This window comes from Hyperolius riggenbachi, chromosome 1 (genome assembly GCF_040937935.1).
Source record: "Hyperolius riggenbachi isolate aHypRig1 chromosome 1, aHypRig1.pri, whole genome shotgun sequence".
In the NCBI taxonomy this organism is placed as follows: domain Eukaryota; kingdom Metazoa; phylum Chordata; class Amphibia; order Anura; family Hyperoliidae; genus Hyperolius; species Hyperolius riggenbachi.
The window spans coordinates 360,876,940-360,904,816 of record NC_090646.1 but is presented as its reverse complement, the minus strand read 5'-3'; the positions used below and the strand labels follow the sequence as shown (position 1 = coordinate 360,904,816).

Below are 27,877 nucleotides of genomic sequence, written 5' to 3'. Positions count from 1 at the left end.
CGAACAGTGCAGAAACTATGGAAAGATGCATATCATTTTAAAGCTCTCTTTCTCCTCTTTCCAATGATATATAAACCACTGCCCTACGTCTTTTAGTTTTCGCTATTTTCGCGAATGAAATTGCAGCGGCCGCGATTTCAATCGCAAAAATAGAGAAAACTAAAAGGCGTAGGGCAACTATTTAGGTGTCGTCAGAAAGAGGAGAAAGAGAGCTTTAAAATGATATTCATCTTGCCATAGTTATATTGTATTACACAGGACGACACTTTCCCCAGTGTCAGCAGCTCCATTCTGCTGAATGCAGCTGCTGACTTTGACAAAAAGTCGCCCTGTGTAATACAATATAACTATGGAAAGATGGATATCATTTTAGAGCTCTCTTTCTCCTCTTTCTGGCGACACCTAAATCGTTGCCCTACGCCTTTTAGTTTTCTCTATTTTCGGGATCGAAATCGCGGCCGCGGCAATTTCAATCGCGAAAATAGCGAAAACTAAAAGACGTAGGGTGGCGGTTTATATATCATTGGAAAGAGGAGAAAGAGAGCTTTAAAATGATGTGCATCTTTCCATAGTTTCTGCACTGCTCGGAGTCCCTTTAATGGGTTTTAATTACAGTAGCATGCATTATTTAAAAACTATAAAGGCCGAAAACTGAAAAATAAATTTTTTTCCCACATTTTTTCCTATTTTCCCATTAAAACACATTTAGAATAAAATTATTCTTAGCATAATGTCCCACCTAAAGAAAGCCTAATTGGTGGCGAAAAAAACAAGATATAGTTCATTTCATTGCGATAAGTAATGATAAAATTAGACGAATGAATGGAAGGAGCGCTGAAAGGTGAAAATTGCTCTGGTGGTCAGGGGGTAAAACCCCTCAGTTGGGAAGTGGTTAACGACGGTGGGACTTGTGCAGGAGCAGGGAGAGCCATTATCGGCTTTATCCTGCGCCCAACTCTCCTGGGGGCTATTTCATAGTTATGCGTTGGAGAGCCTTGCACCAGCGCACCAAGTACATACCGAAACTGCGCAAAGTGACCCAGGGACATGCGGGCGCACCATGTGCCACCATAGGTGTAATGTGCAAAGACGGAACCCAAATTACTATAAAAACAAAGATAGCAATAGCTGGCATTGCTTCCCCCCCCCTCCCCCCACTCCTTCCCCCAGTCCATTGCGGCCTGGAAGAAGAACTGGTAATTAACACCGTCAGGACTTTTGCAGAAGCAGGGTGAGACGTTTTTCGTCTTCACCCTGCACCCAAATTTCCTGGTCCCATTTTCGCATGTATGCGCAAGTCCACCCTAATGCAAGTGATGATCTGTTGCTGGACCACTGTGGGCTATCCAGACAGAGACAGCTCTCACTCCACACCTAAGTCCTCTAGGCAAATGCTTCTATAGCGTCCAGCTCTGCACTGCAATCTAATACTGTATCCAGAAAACAGAACCAATTAGCAAGTAAGATTTGCTGTGCCATGTCCAGTTTCACTGTTCTCAGAGAAGCATCATGAAAATGCATTCCTGTATCTATGGGAAATGTGCTAATAAAGAAAAAAAAAAGAGGAAAAGGTAATTGAAGGATGTTGGATTACTATACAATGACAACACAGAGTACCTGCTTATTTTCTTAAAACCCAAAGTTTGAAATGTGAGAATTATCAAAGAGTTATCAACAGGAATTCATGAATCTATAGAAACAGAACACTATTGTTTTGATAAGTAGTAATATAGCCAGGGTTAAAAACTGCCTTATGTGAAAAATCCCATCTTCCCAAAGGTTTTGCATTGTGCTTGTACTGCGGTGTGTGGAGTGCCATGGCTGCCTGCATTATATCACTCTATATTTTAGGTAACTTCCCACATAAAATGCCGGTGGAATCACACAGGAAGTCTACAAGCTAGCTAGTTTTCGTTTCTTATTTGAGAATATTTCCTGGGCAAAGTGGATGCTGTGAATCTATTCCTCTGGTATTTGGAAGGGTAGAGAAGATATGCTAAAGGACAAGGTGTTACTTACATCCTTTAGAGTGTAAGCTCACAGGGGCAGGACTTTCTCCTATTGTTTCTTGTAGAAATTGTAAGCTTAGTTAATCACTGTACATTTGTGAATATAACAATTGTATTGTCTACCACTTCTGTATTATGTACCAATGTCTGTGTGTACAGCGCCACGTGACGATGATGGTGTTATATAAATCATGAATAATTATCACATATAAAGGGATATCCATAGAACAGAATGTTGTGTGCTTGATAGGCCTTCATGTCTTCTGTGAAATCCATACCGCTCCTTACTGAGGCAAATGACTTTCTCAGCAAAGGTATATTGGGATGCAGTGTTAGAATCACAGAATCAGCATTGCTCTGCAGCTAAAGTATTGTACAAAAGATGCTGCCATTGTTGTGACAACGCCCTTCCACTCGTGCCGCAATGCGAGTGGTGACATTGTTAACCCTTTGACCACTCTGCGTGCTGGAAACTCCTCTTGTACATCCTTCAATGTATGGCCTGGCTGGCGGGTTCTCTAGCTTCCATGTCACTTCACACCTGCAAAACAACATTAAAGTGGAACTCTAGTGAAAATAACTTCATGAATAAAATTGCAAAAAAAACTATGTACAGTTATCTATTATAGGCAGGGCTGGATGTGTACTTACCACCCAAGAACAACGGTTACCAGCCGCCCCCTGACCAATAGCATCTCAATCAACACTCCCACCCCTTTTCAATATTCAGATGCTCTCATCCCCTTGCAGTTTAGGTAGTCAGATGCCTCCCCCCCCCCATCACACATAGGTAGGCAGATGCTTTCACCCTCCACTATATATAAGCAGATGCGTTTCCCCCTCACCTGTAGGTGGCTAGATGTTTCCCCCACTCCCCCCAAAGGCAGCCAGATGCTTCTCCCCCAGTCCCCATAGCTAGCCAGATGCTTTTCCCCTCTCCTATAGGTAGACAGATGCTTCTTCCCCCTCCTCTTCCCTGTAGGTGGCCAAATGCCTCCCGCTCCAAATGGGTAACCAGATGTTGCCCCCGCTCCCCCCATAGGTAGCCAGATGCCTCTCCCCCACTCCCCATAGCTATCCAGATGCCTCTCACCCACATTACCAGCGAGTCACATGTGAGAGACGCTGGCTGGGGAGACAGATGCTGACTGGGACAGAGTGGAAGAGGACGTTTTGGCACTGGAGGTTAGTGGAGAGGTGAGTGACAGACGGCTGCTGTTCCTCCGCAGTGCCTGAGTCTGTAGCCACCAGTGGCTCTAATGCAGGGCTACTGCAGACGGGTCAGGTCTGACGGCCATGGCGGACTGAGTTTGTTTTTTTTAGTAATTACTTGCTTACTGCCCCGAGCTGTCCTTTATTCAGGCTATTTAATCTGGCGCCCTAGGCACTGGCCTATGTGGCCTTGCCAGAAATCTGGCCCTGATTAAAGGTATTACCTGAATCAGCATTTGTTGGTTTGATATTGGCACTTGCAAGTTCAATATGATATGCACTTACTTTTTCTTAAACGTGAGGAGCTTGTTGTGCTGGACAATGCAATCTTCAATGTTGAAGACCTGCTGCAAAATGTTATGACCCGCTTTCCCTTGAAAGATGATGTTTTCCTGCACAATCCCTTTGGTGTGGTCAAGAAGAGCAATTCCATAGTCACGAAATGACTGAATCCTGTTACGAGTCACCTATAAAGCAACACATGAGGTCTGTACAGATGGCAGTTGGAATACAGTAGTGTGAAAAAGACTTTTATAATAATTTGTAGAGATCATTCATCAGTGTACAGTCACTGCAATGGGCATGCTTCCCAGTTCAGTTATGAATAGCTTCCTTTAACATTCTACAGAGTGCAACTTTGCAATGTGCCATTTCACTTTATTTGATTTGCATTAATGCTGGTCTATCAGACTGATATGCTGCAAGATGTCGGCGGTAGCAGCAAATGATATCGGGACGAGCCTCAAAACCCTCGGCACTCTTCCGGCAGTGTGTATGTATGCATGTAATGTATATGTGCTGTAGTGTGCATTTATACAATACCTGTCCTGTGTCGTGGTGCCCATCCATCTTCCGCCGTTCTATTACCCCCATACACGCTGCCAGCACATAGCACACTGGCGCATGATGTCACACACATGCCATGCCGGCAGCGTATATGTGGTTAATTGAAGAGAGGCTGAAGATGGACGGGTGACCTAGGACAGGTAATGTATAAATGCACAATACAGCACATATACATTACTTACATCTCCACACACACAGGGGCGAGGCAGCGGACACAGCCGATTCTCAAGAGATTTAATGCTGAAATTGGTCGGGCATTGGCCTGTGGTGTATGGGCAGCCAACAGATCTCTCTCTTATCAGATTCAATTAAGAAAGAGATTTGTCTCTTAGTTGAATCTGCCCATCATTGCTAGATGTATGGCCACCTAATGTCATGCAATTGCTACCAAGGATTCTGGGATATAAAGCTTTTCCTTTAACCCGGGGTGTCCAAACCTTGTAGGCCAAGGGCCATATTGCCATTCTTAAGTGCTAGGGGGCGAACTAGCAAAAATAAGCGCAATTTTTGCCGATTGCCATTAGGTACACTATGCCTGTGCCATATTGTTAAATTAAACATTTCCAGGGGAAATAACCCTTATACCATGCATTGTTAGCATGCACTGTTAGCACAGTGGCAGCTGCTAATCAGTGACTGTTACTGCTGGTGGCCCCTGCATGTGGCACCAGCCACTACAACTTGCGGACCACATGGAATTAACAAATGCAGAGAGCTTTAGGAGCCATCAGTTAAGGGCCGGGCGGGCCACATTTGGCCCCCTCAGCCAGACGTTGGACATGCCTGTCCGCAGAGCATGTCCTGACATTGCTTAAAGAATCACTATTGCAGCTACTTGTAAAATGTAACCACTTACTGCGCCAGGTGCAGTATAATCACGGCCTGGGAAAACATCACTTAAAGTCCCAGTGAATATGAGTCTTCAGCGGCGGGGCGTGTCACTCGCTTTTGGGCTCTCGTCATAGCCCGCCAGTCTCCATGGCAATGAACGCTGGCATCAATGAGATGCCTGAGTCATTGTATCTTCCAGTTACAGTGCCGCGTATTACTTCCTATTCATGTACTCGCAAGTAGTAAATAATGCAAGATGACATCTTGTGGCCAAATAGTAAAAGTACACCTAAATACATTTTATTTAAGAATACCAACACTTACATTTAAAATTAACAGCTTCCCTCCCACACGTATTACACAAATATATTTTTTTGTATTAAAAAAAATGAAATAAAACAATGACATAAAAAAATACATAACTACCTTAGGAACTGAACTTTTTTTACGGGCTTGTAATTAGTGATGACGCAAAACTGAAAAAATGCACCTTTATTTCCAAATAAAATATTTGCGCCATACATTGTACTAGAATTATTTTAAACGATGCAATAACTGTGACAAATGGGCAAATAAAATGTGTGAGTTTTATCCACAGTAGAACATTGATTTGATATCCATGAGAAATGATTTTTTTTTTGCATTTTTTTTCTTCTTATTCCAATTAAAATGTATTTAGGATAAAACAATTCTTAGCATAATGTACCTCTCAAAGAAAGCTTAATTGGTGGCAAAAAACAAGATATAGATCCTTTTGTTGTGATTAGTAGTGATTAAATTAGTGGCGAAAGAAAGGGAAGAGTGCTGACAGGTGAAAATTGCTCAGGTCCTAAAGGGGTAAAAACCACTCAGTGGTCAAGTGGTTAAAATACATATGAAAAGTACATATGTCCCAGAGTAAAATGCTCTATAAATTACTTTTTTCCTATGTCACTATTGCTTGCAGTAGGTGGTAAAAATTTCACAGATCTGACAAGTTATGGACTAGTCCATCTCCTCACAGGGAATTACCAGTATTTCCTATACTCTTCACTAAAGCACTCCCTGGAAAGGATCTGTAGAAAGATGCCAGCCTGCCTATTCACAGGCTGCACACTATTCTGCCAGCTGCACTGAGCAACTGCCATTCAGTAAGGCCCAGTGCGCACCGGGCGGATGCGCCGGCCGAATCCGCCTGAAAATCCGCATGGCTAATGTATCTCTATGGGCTGGTGCACACCGGCGGTTTGAGGTTTTTTAGCAAACCGCAAACGTGCCTCTTGCTGCACGTTTGCGGTTTGCTTAAAACCTCAAACCGCCGGTGTGCACCAGCCCATAGAGATACAATAGCCACGCGGATGCTGATGCGGCCGGCGGATTGTATCAAAATCCGCCCAGTGTGCACTGGGACTAAACTCTGTCACCCGCACCCAAAACCGCTAGCGTTTTGTGGATCTGCTAGCGGTTTTGGTGTGCACTGGGCCTTAGTGCTTTTAAAGGACACCTAAACTGAGTGGGATATGGAGGCTGCAATATTTATTTACTTTTAAATGATACCAGTTGTCTGGCTGTCCTGCTGATTCTTTGTTTCTAATATTTTTAGCCAGAAATGGGTTAAGATGAAAATGGGACTCTAGCTAGCAGATAGCAGTTTTTGCCCACCACTGACGATCCCTTATCTTTTTTATCTTTTTTTTAGCAGGATTTGATTAGCATCCACCAGGCAATAGGCAACTGCCTAGGTTTGTCTTGTGGATGATCTGGCTCTGCTTTTAGCCATAGACCGTGAAAAAGCATGCAGATCAGAGGTTTCTGACTGAAGTCGAACTAGATTTGCTGCATGCTTGTTTCTGGTGTATGATCCAGATACTACTGCAGTTAAATGGATCAGCACTTCAGGTGTCCTTTAAAAATAATGAAAACCCTGAGAATACCTAACCGGGGGCTGAGGAACGATCTTTTGGGGTGACAGTTCTGTACAAACTGTTATTATGGAGCTGGAAGGAAGGTTGATGTGCAGTGCACTAAGGAGCAGCTACCAGCATGCAGGTGAGAAGGTGCACAATGTGCTTGGGGGCAGTTAGGCATCGGGCGGTATTAAACATCTGGCATGCTGGATCTATCTAACATCATTCCACTGATCACTCTGTAAATATATTGTATAATGTTCTGTAAGTTTGATCTAAAAACAGAATGCAGTCTCTTGGAACACTTCCCTACTTTGGCCATGATACTTTTTTCTCATTATTCCCCATTTCTACACTACTCCTGGTGTGGTAATCTAGCACTTACAACATCAAAGGATCTCACTGGAAAATATAAAAGTAAAAAAACAGTGATGATACCTTCATGTCAGCAACATGCATGAGCTGAATACCACAGCCACGATTTCCTATAATATCATTTTCTGTGATAGTTCCATCTCCCTTGGAAGCAATGCCATGGCTTCTGTTGTCATAGATACCGTTTCCCCTTAATTCCACTCTGCATCCTGCTTCTGCATGGACACCGCTCAGTCTGTTGCATGAGATGCTGTTGTTTCCAATCCGTACAAGCTGGTTGCTTTGAAACACAGCCACACCACTGTCACGGTTGCCATGTATGGCATTAGCTATGATGTTCAAGGCCTCGGTACTTTTAATGTAAAGTCCAGCAGCTGAAAAACAAAAAACAAATATAGTGACTTTGCAAAAGAAGTCAGCTCTACATTTAGCATTGGGAATATTTTATGTTGCATACTGGCACTAAAGCAACATACGCACTTTAGAGTTTCCGGAGCCAAAATAATTGTTTTCAACTGTTTCAGCTGGAACTCTGGAGTATGTATAGTAGAGATCCAAAATGGCGATATTTGAAGAAAAACAACCAATCGATATTGCTATTGAAGCAACTTCCATTGAATCTCCTGAAGCAGGGAGCTGCTGAGTCACCCTCTCCTCTCCAGAGAACAAAACAGGATGGTCAGCCAGGAGTTGAGCAATGTGTCTTTACAACGCTTGCTCCTAAAGAGTCACCCCAAATGAGCAATAACAATCATTTTGGGTGACAATAATTTAAAGTGGGTACACAAGTTAACTACTTAAGGACCCAGCTAATTGAAATCTACGCCCTTGTTTTGGTGGTCACCTGGCTGGCAGGGTGTAAATTTCAATTAGCCGCCACTGCGGGCATCCGCCGATCTCGCCGCTTAATCCCATCTGTCACCGCAGCTCACTGGCTCTGCCTGTCTTTATGACAGTAGAGCCCTGTGAGCAGGTCTGGAGCCGATTTCATTAGCTCCTGGCCCTGTCTTGCAACTCCTATTGGCTTACATTGAAAGACAGGGTCAGGAGTCAATAAAAGCAGCTCCTGACCGGCTCACAGGAACTCTGCCATCATAGAGACAGCAGAGTGGGTGGCCCAGGACACTTGCGGTGGGTATGTGCGGCAATTTGTTGTTATCCGTTGGGATTCTGCAGTTTCTGTACCAGCGGTCTCTGGTCCTTATAGGGGCAGAGACCGCTGGTACTTAAGTGGTCAATGGAGTCTGCCTTATCTGTAAAGGAAAATTATAGCATACAACCAAAATTGTTCATGATATGCAGCACATTATGAACAAATGCTACTCGATCCCTAGGGCTACAGTTCTGTGCACAAGCTCATACAGACATGTCTTTTGACTATAGCCAAGAAATGCGTTGTATTGTTATGGAGGGGAGGATAGGACAGAGCAGCAAAGGATGGAGTGCCTTCCAGCAGGCGGGGTGAGGAGGGGAACAATGTGCTTGGCTGTCTCCATTGCTTAAACATCTCGGGGGACACCTGAACACACACTAGGTTCTCAGCTGAAACGGATTTGAAAGGCCAACTCGGCCAATTTCCATCTAAACTGTATGAGGCTTAAAGAACTAAAACAAACAAATAAAAAAAAAGCTTTGACCATATTGCACCCACAGCATTATAAAAAAAAAAACCAAAAAAAAAAGAATACCTAGCTACTTCTCCACCATTGTTAAAATGTTTTGATAAGTGGGTTGCCGCATCAAATTTAGGCTACCACCATCTTAAAAAACATGCAACGTGCAAGTGTTTTTTCTGCAATTCTATTGGCATTTGTGATTCTGGGAGCCAGTGTAGTAGTTGTTCCCGAAGCAGGTAATTTCAGCGCATGGTGCTCAGCGCCGAAACTAGTCGCCGATGTGGTAGTAATGATATACTGTGCGGAACGCATAGGGGTAATTTGGGGTTCTGGGGGTCACCGGACCCTGAATTACATCTCCCACTGAGTTGTGACGACTTGGAGGGGGAATAGAATTTTACGCTGCAAGGGATTTAAGTGGAAGCAAGGTGAGCTGTCATTCTGCTCACCCAGCTCACCGGCAGCATACATATGTGTAATCGCAATCTCCGCTCTACTAACAATATTCTCCTGTCTAAGACTTCTCTCGATCCTCTCCCCTCCTCTGGAACACCCTCCCTCAACACATCATTCACTCACCCACACTAACCATTTTAGGTGCAACCTGAAAACTTACCTTTTCAGGCAAGAATAATAACCTACCTAGGTCTCTTCGGCCACTGACCACCATTTTTTTTACCATCTCACTCACAGCTTCCCTTCACCTATTGTCCTATCCCTTAAACCTTTGGACTGTTAAGCCCAATCTACACGATACGATTCTTTGTGCGATTCGATTACGATTCTATATACGATCCGATTAAATCAGACATGTCTGATCAGGATTCGATTCGATTTGCCATTGCATAACAATGGCTAATCGAATTGAATCGAATCCCTATCGGACATGTCAGATTTAATCGGATCGTAAATAGAATCGTAATCGAATCGCTCAAAGAATCGTATCATGTAGATGGGACTTTAAGCTTTTTGGCCAGGAATCTCTTCCCCTTTTGTCTCACAACGCTGTGTAACGTGTATGCATACCTCCCACTCCAGTGTAAAAACCTGCAGTTGACTTGTTCACTGTATCAGTTGAACTCCACCATTGTGTTGTATTGTTTACTTTGTATTGTTATGCCCTGTATGCTGTTGTACAGCACCACAGAAGATGTTGGCACTATATTAATCCATAATGATAATAATAACCCTTACTTGTAATTATAGTTGTTTTTGTGCTGAGAACTGTAGGGGTTGGGCCAACTAGCAGCGCTGTCCATGGGCTTGCTGATCACTGGCATTTGCTGGCGATTTGCAAAGTGCTAGGACAGTGGAACCCTATGAGGGCTATTCCAATACAGCGCTTGCGATTTGTAGAATTGCAAATGCACTGCCTGCACTTCTTTCAGAGCAATCAGGATTGAAGTAAGGCAGGAAAAAAATGGCATTTCTTGCGTTTGAGACTGCTAGTGGGTCCCAACCCTAAAGGTTCATACCCACGGCAAGATTTCATCTGCCAAGATGACACATGAACAATCGTTCAAACTGATATTGCATAGCGATCTTTCAAAGAAAAGTGGTAAACAATGGTTACAGATAGCTGATGTACTGCAATGCATGTGTATAGATCTTTAAGCAATCTTTATCTAGAACGTCTATGGAACTTCCCCCGCATCCTTCCTCGCTTAACAATCATATTATTGGTAATCTTCTTACAGTCTATTGCTGTTGTTAACATCCTAGCGATAAATATCCTTAGTATAAGGATCATGTAAACTCCATTGGCAGTTTCCAGGGATTGAAAAACACATTTTAAGGGCTGGAATGCACCTTCATGTTTTGTAGAGCAAAAGGTCTAGCCTAGCTTAGAACAAATAGTTAACCTATGGTGGCTTCACAGATTTTTTTTAAAGAAATTAGAAAATAACAAATGAGTATAAATCTTATCAATGTGAGTTGATATGTTACAGCAATGTTTCTGTGTAGATCACAGCACTGAAACGGCCCTCATCCAAATCTGCAACCACCTGCTCATGGCAAGAGACGGAGGAGAGTGCTCCATCCTGATACTGCTAGACCTTTCTGCAGCCTTTGATACAGTTGACCATGACATATTGATAAGCAGGCTACAGGAATACTGCGGCATTGATGGCATAGTTCTTTAGTGGTTCCAATCCTTCTTGAGTGGCAGAACTCAAAAAGTGTCTATGGGGCCCTTCCTGTACACCTCTGTACCATTTAAATCACAACATAATCTGGGCCATGGATACATGAAGGAAATGTTGCAGCTGCGTAGCAATCCCTGCAATCTCAGATCCACAGGTTCTAATAATCTAGTCATACCCAAAGTCCACCTGAAAACTCCTACGTTATGGAACTACTTACCTCAGCAGAGCAGGACAGCTCCATCTCTGGACGTGTTTAAATCCAGACTGAAAACCCACCTGTTCAGTTTGGCATTTGCAGAAATATAATTTTTGTAGTGTGAATACTTCATCCTACTACCAACTAATGAATCTGAAAGAGCCTAAGCATTTTGAGTCCTATGGGAAAAAAGCGCTATAGAAAGGTTATTGTTGTGATAGATTATATGCAAGCTCTGCCAAATGGTTGTGCATAAGGTTCTATTAAAATCTTTACCTACTAAAATCGCAGGTGTCTGCGACCGTGTGTGCGGCCTGGGGTAGTGCGCATGATCGGGCCGCGCGTGCGAGGGGGGTGGGCAGGAGGTTGCAGCCGTGCATATGCGTGCTGGAAAGTTTGTGTGAGGGCCCGTGCATGCAGCTGTAAGGGGGGGGGGGGGGGCCCGCCTGGTGCACGTTAATGCAACGGAACTAGCTTTGTTATAAAATGACAAGTCATTTGTAGAAAACTCATTTTGTAATTTAATTTTTTTTTCCATTTTAAAAGTGCCCAGATTTTTTTTATGCAACAGGGAGGAGATTAGCAGAAAACTTTGGAAACCTGCCCATACATGATAAAGAGGTCCCCCCAACTGCCGGCTAAAATAGATGGTATATGCATTTAGAAAAAAAAATGTATTGATAAAAACCGAAGAAATGGCAAATTGACGGAAGCCAGAGCTAAGCTCTAGCTAATATTACTGGTATGTTTATGTGTATAATCGGTTTACATTTAATGAACACAGCCTTATCCAGAAAAATGAAATTCATGTTCACTGTATGCAGCTAAACACCAGCTCTGATTGGAGCTGCCACTGAGCTTTCATGACAACTGAGGCATACCTTAAGTCATAAACAAACTAAAGAGACGGCACACAATTGGCTGCAAAAACTGTTGCTGTGTATTATGGAGCAAAGCACTGCATTGCATGTTATGGACTTCCGTCCTTCCTCAGATGGAAAGATGCATCTGAGGAAGGACGGAAGTCCGTAACATGTAATGCAGTGCTTTGCTCCATAATACACAGCAACAGTTTTTACAGTCAATTGTGTGCAGTCTCTTTCGTTTGTTTATGGTGAACCAGCGACTGCTTGGGCAATCCGGTCAAGACTGAGCACCGGCAAAGTGTACAGGTCATACATACCTGGTATACTGCTTCCAAGGCGTCCCTTCTACTAACTACATACCTTAAGTCATCCCCAACTAAATAATTTCTTCAACTTACTACTGGTTGTTTCCTTACTGCCCTATTATTCCCATGTTGGCATGATGGAGTGGTGGGCACAATTTTTTTTTTTTTATCAAAAAGGTTATGGCCACAGTACACTAGTCAGGGGCAAATCCAGGATTTCCAAGGGGGGGGGGCTCCTGAAAGCGGCGTGTGGGCGTGGCCAAAACATGGTGTGGGTGGAGCCAAATACTAGCAGTTTCTAGGCTAAATTGCACCCAGGGTGAGGGCGTAAAATGCGCCCCCAACGTTTAGACAGGTATAGGTGCCCGCAGTATAGGTAGCCAGCTATAGGTCCCCCCCCCCAGTATAGGTAGCCCATATAGTTGCCCCCAGTATAGGTTAGATAGGTATATGCCCCCAGTATAGGTTAGATAGGTATATGCCCCCCAGTATAGGTTAGATAGGTATATGCCCCCCAGTATAGGTTAGATAGGTATATGCCCCCCAGTATAGGTTAGATAGGTATATGCCCCCCAGTATAGGTTAGATAGGTATATGCCCCCCAGTATAGATTAGACAGGTATATGCCCCCCAGTATAGATTAGATAGGTATATGCCCCCCAGTATAGGTTAGATAGGTATATGCCCCCCAGTATAGGTTAGATAGGTATATGCCCCCCAGTATAGGTTAGATAGGTATATGCCCCCCAGTATAGGTTAGATAGGTATATGCCCCCAGTATAGGTTAGATAGGTATATGCCCCCCAGTATAGGTTAGATAGGTATATGCCCCCCAGTATAGGTTAGACAGGTATATGCCCCCCAGTATAGATTAGACAGATATATGCCCCCCAGTATAGATTAGACAGGTATATGCCCCCCAGTATAGATTAGATAGGTAAATGCCTCCCAGTATAGATTAGATAGGTATATGCCCCCCAGTATAGATTAGATAGGTATATGCCCCCCAGTATAGGTTAGATAGGTATATGCCCCCAGTATAGACTAGATAGGTGGAGGAAGGTGCCCCTGTGTGGGGAGAAGAAGATTGCCCTGGGAAGAGAAGAGAGAAAAAAATTGTGGCGGCGCCAATAAGGGATGCGGGAGCCGGCTTTATTCCTCGCTCCCTCCCTCCCTCTGAATGCCTCTCACCTGCAGTGATTGTGTGCCCGGCTCCCCCAAGAGTGTGTGCGCAGCGGAGCGGTAGGTCCTCTTACCGCAGATCAGGCGCATCGGCAACTGGAGTCTCCTGCTTCCTGTTTACCATGACGTCACAGGAAGCATAGAGACTAGTTGCCGGTGCGCCTGATCTGCGGTAAGAGGACCTACCGCTCCGCTGCGCACACACTCATGGGGGAGCCGGCACACAATCACCGCAGGTGAGGGGAATTCAGAGGGAGGGAGGGAGCGAGGAATAAAGCCGGCTCCCGCATCCCTGGGCCCCTCGCTCTAGTCAGAGTCCTTCTCGCCGCACACAGATATGAGCAGGCGGCAGCTGTGCATCTGTGGCTGCCGCTGCTCAGATTTAGAGGGAGACTTCCGGTCTTGGTGCAGGGGGGGTGTTCTGTACACCCGGAACAACCCCTTCCGTGCGCTTCTGCTAGTAAATGGTGAGCTTGTACACATACAATATTTCACTGATGGAAAACAGACTTTGGTATATTGATTGTTTAACTGCCATGTACCACTCAATAGTGATTAGACTTCAGCTGAAATCTATCATACAGCGGTACAAACACTGTGACTGCTGATTTTGTGCTGCTCAGTAACATACAAAGCTATGCATCTAGAGATGGTACACCACTCTTTCCTGTGCTCCCACAGCACTCATAGATAAAAAACGCCCTTTCCCGATCAAGCGAAAATGCACACAGTACTTAGGATCAAAGAGCGCCATTTGTACAGTGGTTTGAGGATAACATTTGCAAGATGTAATGAAAATGACTCATAACAAACAAGGAGCACCATAGTGGCATATAAAAGAATGTAGTAAATTATTCAGCATACCCCCTTTTACATTTTCCTGGTTTTAGCATCAGAAACACTTCCTATATCTATATGACTATAGCTGTATATTGGTGTGTAACCCTGCCCTCCCAGTGATATTTAGCCTAGGCTGTTTAGTTATGCAATATTCTCCTCCCAGAGTATTCTGGGAGACCAGGAGCTGTTTCTACTGACTTTGGAACACACTGTAAACAAATATTCTGCAGTGATGCACCTACCAGCAGTAAAGATGTTACCAGCTGTGATACATTAAGAATGTAAGGATAGATTTTACAATGTGCAAACATTAACTACTGTAAATAATTTATAAAGCAATATTGTTAAAAATATGCAATTGTATTCAATAGATTATTTTCTGTTCAGTTCCTTTTTAAATTTTCACTTGGCCATAACAGAAGCGGCACAGTTCCATTTCTGACTGGAATTAAACTTTTACAATGACAGGCACTAATGTTTCCTTTAACTAAAAACTGATGTAGAAAGCAGAGCCCCAGGACAGGAACAATAATGAATACTGTAGTCTAAATACAGGGTAACATTCTTGTGTTCTTTCATGTTTGAAATAAAACAGATAAATGATTTATCATATATGGCAGTAAATGACTTGAGCTCGTTTTATTATGATTCTGAAGCTGTCAGAAAGAGAAATTAGTGATTTTATCTAGTGTAAAAAAAAAAAAAATGAAAGTCTTTCTGATGAAGGAATTATGAGCAGTACATAACGTGCCAAGCTTGCCTTACCTCCATTGCTGTTAATACTGTTGGACTCAATAAGGGCCACATTTACAGGCCTCCTAAAGCAGTAACAGTCGTCCTCAGTGTCCAGATCATTTTCCCAGCTGGCTGCTTCTCCCTCATCATTTAAGTTTTCATTGGCAGCCCCGTTGGGTATGTAGTTACTGACTTCCTCTTTGCGGCAGAATACGGCTATCCCATAAATACTGTTGTGACCTATTTGGTTGCTGGTGATGTGTGGAAGGCTTGATGACATAATCCACACGCCACAGCCTTTGTTTCCTAGAAAAAAAAAATGCAACTGCATATTTTAGAAGGAAAAAATTCTGAAGATGGTATTGTTTGTCAGGTATCTTTCTCAGCAATGTTTATATAGGTAAATTCACCCCAGGCTTTCAGGTACAGTCCTTTGGTAATATCATGGGGCATCATTTAAAGTGGGATTATACTCCTAAAACTAAAGTTTTAGTAATAATTTCCTGACCACCCAATTGGTGCTGGTAATCGGCCAAACACATGTGCACATGCATACAAAGCCCCCACGAGTGTACTCTGATCTTCAGTCCTGTGAAACCGATTGTTTTACAACTTCTTTTTTGAACTGAAAAGTGCAAAAACAGGACGTTCTAAAATGTCTGTTTAGAAGAAATTAATTAAATTAAGTTCCTCCATATCTAGCAAGGTGACCAACATGCAATACAAAGTACAACAGGAGCATCCAGCCATACAGGTCCATGTTTGTGTAGAAGTAGTGCAAGCAAAGACAAAAATCAATAGGGCAGGATTCTACCTAGCTTACCATAACTTACCATCTAGAGGAGAGAGAAGTGGAAAAACTAGATACCTTAACAAAATACCACTGACAGTGGAAGCATCTGGTGTATAGGCAGGATGACATCTATATGTGTCTGGAGAACATCTAGAAAGATAATGGACAGATTTCCTTGCAGATGTGAGCACTGCAATATAGCAGGCATCCTCAAACTACAACAAACCAGAAAAAAGTGGCAATAGAACTTTACATTGGAACTTCAAATGTTGTAAATAAAATATCAACCTAGATATATCAAAAATTGTACTTCATCTTTCATGTTTGCCCTTGTTATAACAAGGGATGAGCTAGAAACATTTTTATGCTCTATCTCGTGGCAAATTGGGCCTTTCTTGCTCAGTGCGAATTTTGAACATATGGCACAAACTATGTTTGTTGGTTGTTTCAATGTGCTTTTAATGAGTTTTAAAATACTTTACAGTATCCCGTGTTAAAGTTTCAACTACCTCCTGGGTTTCCCGAGGTCCGTGTCTGCGGGGTTCCGGCACACAGCCCCCCACCTTGCACAAAAGCATGCTGGAAGACAGCGGGCACAGACCTTAGGAGACCCGGCAGGTAGTTCAAACTTTATTTAAAGCAAGAAATTCACCCACAAAGCCACTGCAAAATTGCTTTTGAAAAACAATTCAAAGCAATTTTGCAGTGGTTCAATCTTTTGCATTGGAGAGCAATTGCTTCAAAAATGCTGCTGGACCAGCGATTGTGATTTGGCCTAACTGCAATCGCTCCTGAGGGTTCACCTGCATGCACTGTCATTGGCATAGCACTTTTGGGATCACCAGCGATCATGGGCAATCCCAAAGTGCAGCTGAAATTACTCTAGTGGGCCACTAGCCAGTTTGTCCCTCTTTCTCATTTTAAAACATTAGGAGGTATCCGTACTCTGGGATGAATTGATGCTACTGTATACAGGCAATTTTATGATAATCCCATGTGTACAGCTGCAGACATGTAACGCCTTCAATGTGCTTTCACAGTTGGCTTATTACATGCAGAAAGCTCTGGGGACAGTTACAAGAAAACAAGCTAAACTAATCAGCCATTTTCTGTGTCTAATGAAGCTCTTAAGCACCATGTTGCTGTGATTTTCCTCCTGTAATAATACGGACCTCACAGCACAGACACATCCTTGCAGAATATTGGGCATATAGAGGGACTGTAAAGTTGTTCCTCCAATCTAGAAATATTAGATTTCCAAGACTGTGTCATTCATTTCAAGCCAATCAACACAATACCGTACTGGAAAGAGCTTTCCAAGCTTAAAGCTACACATAAGGATCTCTGACAAATGAATATAAAAATTGCCACTATGAGCAAAACGTAGTTAGAAACAAACAATGCAATATAAGAAATGGTATTTAAGTTCAGAGGTATTTTGGTGTAGTGCAGTACAAATCATATACCTGTACTCTTCAAACCCCATTCCTGGAAAACAAATATTGGAGTTTTGGAGCGTGTAGTAAAAGTTTTGAACTATTTGTGAATCTTTGTTCCTGTCCTTATTCTGCATCAGAAAATATTTCCAATGCTTCCTGTCCAGACTGGGGGTTAGGGAATCTCCTCCTGAGGAGACGCAGCAGACATCCTACCACAAGAGTACAATAGCAAGCAGCATGGGAGTTACTAGCCTCAAAGATCAGTGGCACGTGCCCCGGATCTATTATGGGGTGCCCAGGATGTCCCCCAGGCAAAGTCAGCTGTGGTGCATCAATGGTGGGCATGCTGGGAGCTGTAGTGCATCAATTGGGGGTATGCTGGGTGCTGTGGTGTCTCTATGTGGGCATACAGGGTGCTGTGGTGCCTTTATGGGGACATGCAGGGAGCTGTGGTTCCTCTATGGGGGCATGCTGGGAGTTGTGGTGCCTCAATGGAAAGCCAGTGGGAACATGGGAGGGGGTCCACTATAAGGTAAGGGAATGCTATGGGGGAACTGCCAGATAATCTGGCAGCAGGCCAGTCCTCCCAGCAGAAATCCAGACCAGCCAGTACAGAAGCCAAGTAACTGCCTGGTTATTTTTAAGTGACACTGCCTATTTATGTGATATGCTTTTTTTTTTTTTTTTTATTAATGGAGAGGGGACAATTATGAGCCATCTTCTTAGGTGACAGGAGTGTAAGCAATGGGCTGAGTTTCCATTACACTTTTACATCTGAGAATTCGCCTGTGTAGTTTCACACAGAAGAAAGAAAAATATGAAAATTTTGTGCCAATTTTTTATATGTGGCTAGCATATTTCCTTCTATGTAAAACATGCGAAACGTAGCATTTCACCTGCAAAGCCATGTTTCATTTGGATGCAAATGCATGCGGAATGCGAAAAAATGCAGCAGAGTGTATGATTTTTTTCAAGCAGCATCTCGTGAACGGAAATTTGCATTACATGGAAACTAGCTCATGACAATCATAAACATGCATGCTAATGTGAATTTTCGATCTCCTAAAAAATTTGTAAAAATACGCATAAATGGTAACTCAGCCTTAGTGTACTGATACAGCTGAGTCCCAGTTAACTAGAATGCAGCCATCCAGCCGTCTAAACTAACCGGCATGCCTGGCAGGGGGGAATGGGGGTGTTCCTATAACTATTTGCAGAGTAGTGTGAAGCAGAAGTGATGTATGAATCGTCCGGGCACCGGTCTTCTTCTCTCCAACTACTCCCAGTGGCTTTGCGGCGTACTCGTACGGCTCCCTGGCGTGTCACCTGACCCACATCAGGTCACGTGATGCATCAGAGCTATGCAGGTGGACACCAAAAAGCTGCTGGGAACTACAAGGGTGAAGAAGACCAACGCCCGTTCGATTCATAAGTGATTTGCGCTGCACACCTACAACTTGACAAGCAGCTTATTGGGCCAATCAGAGTGCAAGGATGATGTCCTTTATAGTGATTGGATGCAAAAGGGCTCAGGGCGGGAGGAGATGAGCGCTTCTTATTTGCTGGAAGGCGGCTTACGGTAATAGCGTTCACTATGCTGCACTACCCGCAGCCTAGGCGTGCGCTACACGGCTAATAGCGCACGTAGCATGCAGCACATTACATTTAAAGCACACTATAGAAATAGCGCGATTAACAGGAGGTTACTTGCGCTATTTCCTATAGTGAATCAACCCCATAGTGCGCAGCCCACGGTTTGCTATAGCTCACACAAAATAGTTGCTACCACAGTGAAAGATTGTGCTGTCATTCGAAACAACGCATGAATGGGCAATGTGCGTATAGATGCAGGTTTTCTTCTAGTTTGCCACATAATTGTCATTTCCTGTACAACTTTTCCACTTCTGAAACAATGTCCAGTGTATGTTTGTACACCTGTGCTCAAACATATCATTACCTTGTTGATTATGCCTCTTTGTGCATTTTTGTCTGGAATGTCGTTTGCAGGGAACAGTTGTTCATTGTTAATTATTCATTTCACATAGTTTTAGTGAACATTGTGCCATATTTGGCATAGATCTCCATTAGATTTCAGGTGAAACCTGTCTTTCCAATGCCGAACGTCACTATAAATCGGCATCCAGATCACTGGCATTGAATTTATATTTACATTGGACAAATAAGCACCATATTTAGGAGTAAATTTCTTTGATAAATGACTCAATGTTTACACAGGACAAGTACGGTAAAACCAGTTAACTAAGCTTATAACCAAAAACAAAACAAATACACGTTTTCATTTGTTTCCGATTATTCCCTCAGCTTTCATAGATTGATACCATCTCATCCAAATCTCACTGCAATTAATTGAAAAAAAAAATACTTCCTCAAAGTACTATAACTGATGCCACTTGTTCAAACATCCTCCCTGAATCTGTAACAATAATTGTATCCATTGAAAACCTCTCACCAGCCTTTTATCATTACTTAACCACTTGAAAATGATAGTTTTAGACACTTGCATGCTGCTAATATCTGGTTTTAAATATCAGGTGATTGGACATCTTCATCTTTTTTTTCCCCTGTCTCTTCAGTAGCCACATTTATTCTCAGAGCATGTCTAAAGCCATGGCAAGGCTCAGTTCAAATCATACTGCTAATATACTGCGCTGCTGTTATTTTACACCGTGTGATGTTTGTGCATCTGAAGCAATTAGGAGCATACAGAGGGAGAATACACTATAATGCAATCATTGTCTACTCTAGACAAAACTTAACTGGCAAACAAGACAATCTAAGTGTTAGCTTGCCTTCATGCTTCTGGCCTATTAGGTTAGAATTACATGTTCTATCTAAAAAACAAAAATAATAATTTTAGCAGATTTATCTGTTGTAGTAACAAGCTGAAAAGTAATGTACGATATGTTCATTAATCTAATTGTGACTTTAGTGAATGTATTTATAGACCATAGACCATCAAAATAAGTCTTGACCCCTAAAACTTAGTTAAGGCACACATTTTTACAAAGAAAACATTTTACTATATATGCAAAGCTCCCAGCCAGTCAGATCACTGTATTCTCACTTGTATGCTGCTACACTGCACCGCCAGCCACTCAGATCAATGTAATGCATTTTCAATTGTATGCCTGCTACACTGCACCACCAGCCAATCAGATCAATGTATTTTCCCTTATATGCCTTGCACGCTGCACTGCCAGCCAATCAGATCAATGCATTTTCACTTGAATGCCAGCCACCGTGGACCCCCAGCCGATCAGATCAATGTCTTTTCACTTGTATGGTCGCCACACTGCACCCCCAGCCGGTCTGATAAATGTATTTTCACTTGTATGCCCGCCACGCTGCACCCCCAGCCAATCAGATCAATGTATTTTCACCTGTGTGCCTGCCACAATGCACCCCCAGGCAATCAGATCAAGGCATTTTTATGTGGCAGGCACAAGTTAAAAGGATATCGGCCATTGTGTGCAATGTCTTCTTAATTCAAGCTCCAGTGCTCAACCGAGGCAATCTTTCCGGGCCACATGTTTACTATATAGTGGCATTACTGACAACCAATGTAAGTATATTATACACATGACTGGAGGGATACATAGTATCCCAAAGGCCTTGGCTCATTAGAATTAAATAGCACCACAAACACTCCCTGGAAAAATTTCTCTCAATGTTGTCCTTTTTTTGAAGAGTGGGGAAGAGTTGGCACTTTTACGTTACAATTCTTTTTTTGTTTTTAGTTGTCCCTCATTTCTTATCCCTGAGTCCATGTGGATTGTTTTTAAAGCCATAGAAAGCCCACAAACAGGGAATAGAGAAAACTTTGCAATAGGGGCACAGATAACAGTGAGAACCCACAAGAGGTTCCAACCCCTTTCCACACTAAGCAAAACCAAAATAATATTTTCCTGGAGAAAGGAACCTGGGAGGTTTGCAAGGCAATGAAATGGATACTTACCACGGGATGGGGAAGCCTTTGGATCCTAGAGAGGCTTCTCCCATCCTTCTCCATCGGCCTGTTCCAGTGCTGGGACCCCCCAAAAAATTTCTTGTCAACAGCTTGCGTATGCGCAGTAACATAGATCTGCTCCCATGGAAAAAGCTGAGCCCAATTGGGTTTGTGGTACTGCGCAGGCGACTCCCGTGTGCACAGTAGCACAGACCCGAGTGGGCTCGGATTTTTCCATCGGTACAGGTCCGCGTCGCTGTCGACAAGTGATTTTTCAGGGGTTCCAGCGCTGGAGGAGGAGTGGGGAAGCTTTCCAAAATCCAGAGGCTTCCCCCTCCCAAGGGGAGTACCCAGTAGGGACACTTTTCTCTGTACAGGTACACTTTAGGCCTCTTTCCCACCAGGACGTGGCGTTTTAGGGGACGTTATGGTCGCATAACGTGCCCCTAACGCAACGCCTGGTGGTGTTGGAGGTGGACACCAGAGTGAGCCGCATTGTGCAGCTGTTGGTGAGCCTTTTTTGTCTCATACCTTGCGGGGACCACGTGTTCGGAACACTCCGCATCACGTGGTCCCGCCAGCCAATCAGCGGCCGCTCCAGGAAAAAAAACACAGCAGAAGTGATGGGAAGTCCGTCTCTTTTCAATTAATCGATTCAATGAATCGAGCCGAACTTCCCATCACTACATGGCAATGCAGTCAATATTAATTAGCCATGTGGCTAACAATAGCGGACTCTCCCCTCCTTCTCAAAATAAAAAAACCCACAATACTGAGCATGTGCAAACAGTCTAACGAACGCACAGCATGCTGCACAGTTAAATAATGTGCAGCGTTACAATGTAACGCAACGTGGGCACTGTGAACAGCCCATTGATTTTTCATTACTGTGAGTTGGGCTGCGTTACAGGCTGCTCTAACGTGCGCCTGTAACGTCCCACTGTGAAAGCAGCCTTAAACTACATTTCTAGGACAAAAATAAGAAGAAAAAAAACTCCCTTCGCCTTTCCTGTACTTAAAAAAAAAAAATCTACTACAGTTTGAAAGCCTTCTATGATAGTACATGCATTGGAAGTATAGTATAGCAAGGTGCAAACACCAAGAATCATATGTGAATATGCTAGTAAAATATGCTCAATAACAGTGATAGTACAATGCACATAGATTTCTGCCCTATAGACAACAAAAATTTGCTTTCTTAAAAACAGAAAGAATTTGCGATAATTCAGGTTGGAGTGAGCTTGAGATGTCTCCAAGTGCATCACTGCTGAATATATGCAAATTAACCATTGTTACCCTTAGACGCTAAACACACCTCCAGATCCGCTGGAATGCAATGATGTGTCAGTTTGTTAATTTGTACAAAGCCATAATAATCCAACATGCATACAGACTGTTTCGGATTGTTTGATCCTCATCAGTGCATGGCATGGACTGCCCTATTGACAAAAGACATTACATTTGACCTGTGCTGTGGCCATACATTACTTTCCATCAAAGGACTACCAGTGAATCCCAGCAGCTCTGATAGTTCCTTGGTTGAAAGAATGATCAATGAAATATGAATAAGACTGCCTCTTAGCAATAACATAACAATCAATATAATCTGTTTACCATAAATGGTGTTTCCTTCAATAAGACCTTTGCCTCGTTCTCCAACAACCACTCCATCAGAATAACCACAGCATATTAGATTATTTCTGAGAACTGGGTCGCCACCTCTTCGGATATCCACACCTCCCCACTGATTTTCACGGATTACGTTTTCTGTTCAAAGAAAATAAAATATTTTAGATTTAAGTTAATTCACATTAATTTTATAATGACTAAAATACAAATAGTGACATGTTACTTTTACTTTTCCCCTTCAATTAGCATTTCTTTTGTTTTGGCTAAAATACATTTTTCAAACATGCAGAATTTGGTTCAATCAAAAAACATTGTAGAGATAACTTATGTAGAAAGTATAGTCACCTCCCAGCAGTCAATCAGTCAACCAACCATCAGTTTACTGATGAAAACTACTCAAATACATGGGCAGCACGGTGTCATAGTGTTTAGCACCCTCGCCTTGCAGCGCTGGGTCCCCAGTTTGAATCCCAGCCAGGGCACTACGAGCACAAATTTTGTACGTTATCCTCATGTCTGTGTGGGTTTTCTCCAGGCACTCTGGTTTCCTCTCATATACACAAAACATACAGATAAGTTAATTGGCTCCCCCCCCTAAATTGGCCTCAGACTGCAATACATACATTACATGATACAGTATAGACAAATGATTGAGATAGGAATTAGATTGTGAGCCCCTCTGATGAACAAATAAGTGAAAAGACAATATACTCTGTACAGCACAGCGGAAGATGTTGGTGCTATATAAATACTTAAGGTTATTAATGATAACAGTAATACATATTTTGATGTGCCTTAAATGCTTAATACCCCAATTAATATGACATTAGGGGGATAAACTGTTTAAGTACAAATACATAAAGATACAAGGTGTTGCTTGCTTTCTTCAAGCAAAATAGCAGGCCTATTTTTACGGCACAACGTCCATACTGCAACCCCACATAAACGCTAAAGGACATTCTTATGTAGATACAGCTACCACTATCTTTCTAGCTTCTGAGAAACAGTGGCCAAGCAATCTGAGATTCCAGCACTAAGGGGGGGGGGGGGGAGGGCTCTCAATTACATGATACACAGCATCCAATAGGGGTAGTGTGGAAACTTCATATAAATCATCATCAGCTATTGATTCTGTAAAGGGGTTTGAATCACACTTATATGGGAATCCAATAACCACTGTCTGAAAAAAAAATAACTGCATCAAGTCAACTGTGCATGGCAGACTATGCTTGCATAGACATCAGATCATCACCAAATCTGACCACAGAAGATCAGATCAGATCAGATCCTCATACTTGTATGAAGCATTAGCAGACAACTTGCATAGTAACATGGATTGGGAAATATGTTTATAGCTCAGAAATGTATTCCTCTTCCATAGCTAAGTTCATAATTATTATTATTATTTATATACTGTACCGCCAACATCTTCCGTAGTGCTGTACATAGTACAAAACAAATAGTATAGAGGATAGGTACATTAAATGTTCAAAACATTGTACAAACAGGACATCCAGCAATACAAATGCATACATTGTTGATGTGTGGTTGGAGACATCCCCAACACTGGTGCATGTTTATATGATAAATTACATCAGAATAAGAAACATTAGGAGAAGGTCCCTGCTCTAACAAGCTTACAGCCTAGAGGATGGTGGATTGGAGCTATTAGGGAAGGAGCCACAGGACTTAGCTGATGAGGCAGTATGCCTCATGCTATATATGGCAAACTATGACAATGCTATAAATGGCAAAGTATAGACTTGACTGAACAGGTGTGTTTTGAGAGTATGTATGAAGGTTTCCAGGCTCAGAGCATGACGGATTGGCTGGGGGAGAGCATTCCAAAGGAGAGGTGATGCTTGTGAGTAATCCTGGATGCAGGAGTGAGAGACAGTGACTAAGCTAGAGGATAAGAAGGTCTCCCGGGAGGAGCAAAGGTTTCGGGTGGGATGGTATTTGGAAATTAGTGAGGAAATCTAAGGATGTAATAACTTGCGCAGAGCTTTGTATGATAGTGTGAAGAGTTTAAACTGGATCCTTTGGGTAATTGGTAACCAATAGAGTAACTGGCAGAGAGGGGATGCCCCAGAGGTGCAGGACGACAGGTGGATGAGACGGGCAGCAGAGTTCAGTAGGGACTGGAGAGGTGCCAGTCTGTTTTTTTGTAGATTGCAGAGTAGGGTGTTACGGTAGTTAAGATGGGATATGATTAGAGCATGTACAAGCATTTTAGCAGCCTCTTGGGAGAGGAAGGGACACATTTGTAACACGTGTGTTTTCGGAAATGTTTTTGAGATGGAAATAGTAGAAGCTAGTTAATATGTTAATATGTGGTCCACATGAGAGTGCAGAGTCCAGAGTTACCCCAGACAGCGAGCTTTAACAGTTGAGGTTATTGGGATGTTTTCTACATTGATGGTGACTATGGGTGGGAGAGAAAAAGAGAGATAAAGTGGTAATACCTATAATATCAGTAAGCGCGTACAGAGAAGGGGGGAATATGTGTAATATATGTAAGAACAGATATGTAAGGTGGGAATATTTATTATATTGTATAATATACAGTGGGATGTGAAAGTTTAGGCAACCTTGTTAATCATCATGATTTTCCTGTATAAATCGTTGGTTGTTACAATAAAAAAAAAAGTCAGTTAAATATATCGTACTAGCAAAATGGCCTGCCCATTAAAAAACGAGCGCTAGGTCACAGATGCTACCCCCCTGGACCCCCCTCCGCGCAAAGCGCGCACTTATGCGTCCTGCGTGCTCGTTCCCCACCACTGTCATGAAGTATATGCACACAGAGCTGCTTGCTTGGCAGTTGGAAAAAGCTGTTATTTCCCACAATGCAATGAGAATCTCTGTGAACCACAGACAGCAAACTGTCAGGTCTGACCCTGCGTCCTAACTACCCTGGCTGCACACATGCTCAGTACAAAAAAGCCAGGCCACACAACCATTCAGTTGATGACGCAGGGACACTTGCATTTTATTGGATAGGATAGGAGACACACACAGTGATATTTGAGAAGTGAAATAAAGTTTATTGGATTTACAGAAAGTAATACTTGTTAAAATAAAATTAGGCAGGTGCATAAAATTGTCATTTTATTGATTCCAAAACCTTTAGAACTAATTATTGGAACTCAAATTGGCTTGGTAAGCTCAGTGACCACTGACCTACATACACAGGTGAATCAAATTATGAAAAAGCGTATTTAAGGGGGTCAATTGTAAGTTTCCCTTCTCTTTTAATTTTCTCTGAAAAGTAGCAACAAGGGGTCTCAAAACAACTTTTAAATAACCTGAAGACAAAGATTGTTCACCGTAATGGTTTAGGGGAAGGATACAGAAAGCTGTCTCAGAGATTTCAGCTGTCTGTTTCCACAGTTAGGAACATATTGAGGAAATGGAAGACCACAGGCTCAGTTCAAGTTAAGGCTTTAAGTGGAAGACCAAGAAAAATCTCGGATAAACAGAAGCGACGAATGGTAAGAACAGTCAGAGTCAACCCACACACCAGCACAAAAGACCTAAAACATTATCTTGCTGCAGATTAAGTCACTCTGCATCATTCAACCATTCGGCACACTTTACACAAGGATATGCTGTATGTGAGAGTGATGCAGAGGAAGCCTTTTCTCCACCCACAGTACAAACCGAGCCGGTTAAGGTATGCTAAAGCACATTTGGACAAGCCAGCTTCATTTTGGAATAAGGTGCTATGGACTGATGAAAATAAAATTGAGTTATTTGGGCATAACAAGGGGCATTATGCATAGAGGAAAAACAGCACAGCATCCTAAGAAAAACACCTGCTACCTACAGTCAAATATGGTGGTGGTTCCATCATGCTGTGGGGCTGTTTGGCCAGTGCAGGGACTGGAAAGCTTGTCAAAGTTGAGGGACGCATTGATTCCACACAGTATCAGCAGACCCTGGAGACCAATGTCCAGGAATCAGTGACAAAGCTGAAGCTGCGTCGGGGCTGGATCTTTCAACAAGACAAAGACCCTAAACACTGCTCAAAATTCACTAAGGCAGGCATTCATGCAGAGGAACAAGTACAATGTTCTGAAATGGCCATCTCAGTCCTCAGACCTGAATATAATTGAAAATCTGTGGTGTGAGTTAAAAAGAGCTGTCCATGCTCGGAAGCCATCAAACCTGAATGAACTAGAGATGTTTTGTAAAGATGAATGGTTCAAAATACCTTCAACCAGAATCCAGACTCTCATTGGAACCTACAGGAAGCGTTTAGAGGCTGTAATTTTTGCAAAAGGAGCATCTACTTAATATTGATTTCATTTATTTTTTATGGTGCCCAAATTTATGCACCTGCCTAATTTTGTTTAACAATTATTGCGCAATTGCTGTAAATCCAATAAACTTAATTTCACTTCTCAAATATCACATTTTTTTTTACATCCCACTGTATTTAAAAACAGAGAGAATTTGAGAATATTTATAATATATTTAAGAAAGACAGAGATACACTCAACGCAAAGCTGAAACAAAATAAAAACTGTAATGTATATCATTATTTCTGCCAATGTCAAATGTCAAATAATTCTTTTGACTGTTGTAAAAAATTTAAAAACTTTTAATAAAAAACTATTGAAACCTAAGAAAGACAGAGAAAGACAGAAAGAAGAATGGTTTGTCTCATGTTAGACCTTACAAAGAAATGATGTCAAAGAAAGACCATGGAAAGAAGAGGTGATCAACAAATAAATTCAGAAGTAAATCTTCTTTGTCTAGTTAAGATGGTTTTCATCGTCTATCAGGCCTTAGAAATAAATACAATAGAAAGGAAGAAGTTCCAAGGGGTGTTTGAGAATAGTCATCCAGTTAAATATCAGTGACCTACTTAGCAGTAATCCACATAGCTCTAAAATGTAAAGCCACTACCCTGCTTCCTCTTAGAACGAGTCAGTTGTTGTAAATATGTTAGTGCTGGACTTTCTGCAGTGTGTTCTCATCACCCAGGTGATGTATTA

The 27,877-nt window shown here is 42.4% G+C and overlaps 1 protein-coding gene across 3 annotated transcripts in view; it reads right to left on the bottom strand.

The window, feature by feature from the left end:
- Positions 1-1,175: 1,175 nt before the first annotated feature.
- Positions 1,176-27,877, bottom strand: part of FBXO10 (F-box protein 10) — a 91,524-nt gene continuing 64,822 nt past the window's right edge. For all 3 annotated transcript variants that reach the window (XM_068271301.1, XM_068271303.1, XM_068271302.1), the window contains 5 exons: positions 22,860-23,012; positions 15,077-15,352; positions 7,223-7,533; positions 3,507-3,688; positions 1,176-2,550 (listed from right to left, as the gene is read on the bottom strand). In XM_068271301.1, the coding sequence (XP_068127402.1) occupies positions 2,373-2,550; positions 3,507-3,688; positions 7,223-7,533; positions 15,077-15,352; positions 22,860-23,012 (1,100 nt within the window). In that variant the 3' untranslated portion in view covers positions 1,176-2,372. The remainder of the gene's footprint in view (positions 2,551-3,506; positions 3,689-7,222; positions 7,534-15,076; positions 15,353-22,859; positions 23,013-27,877) is intronic.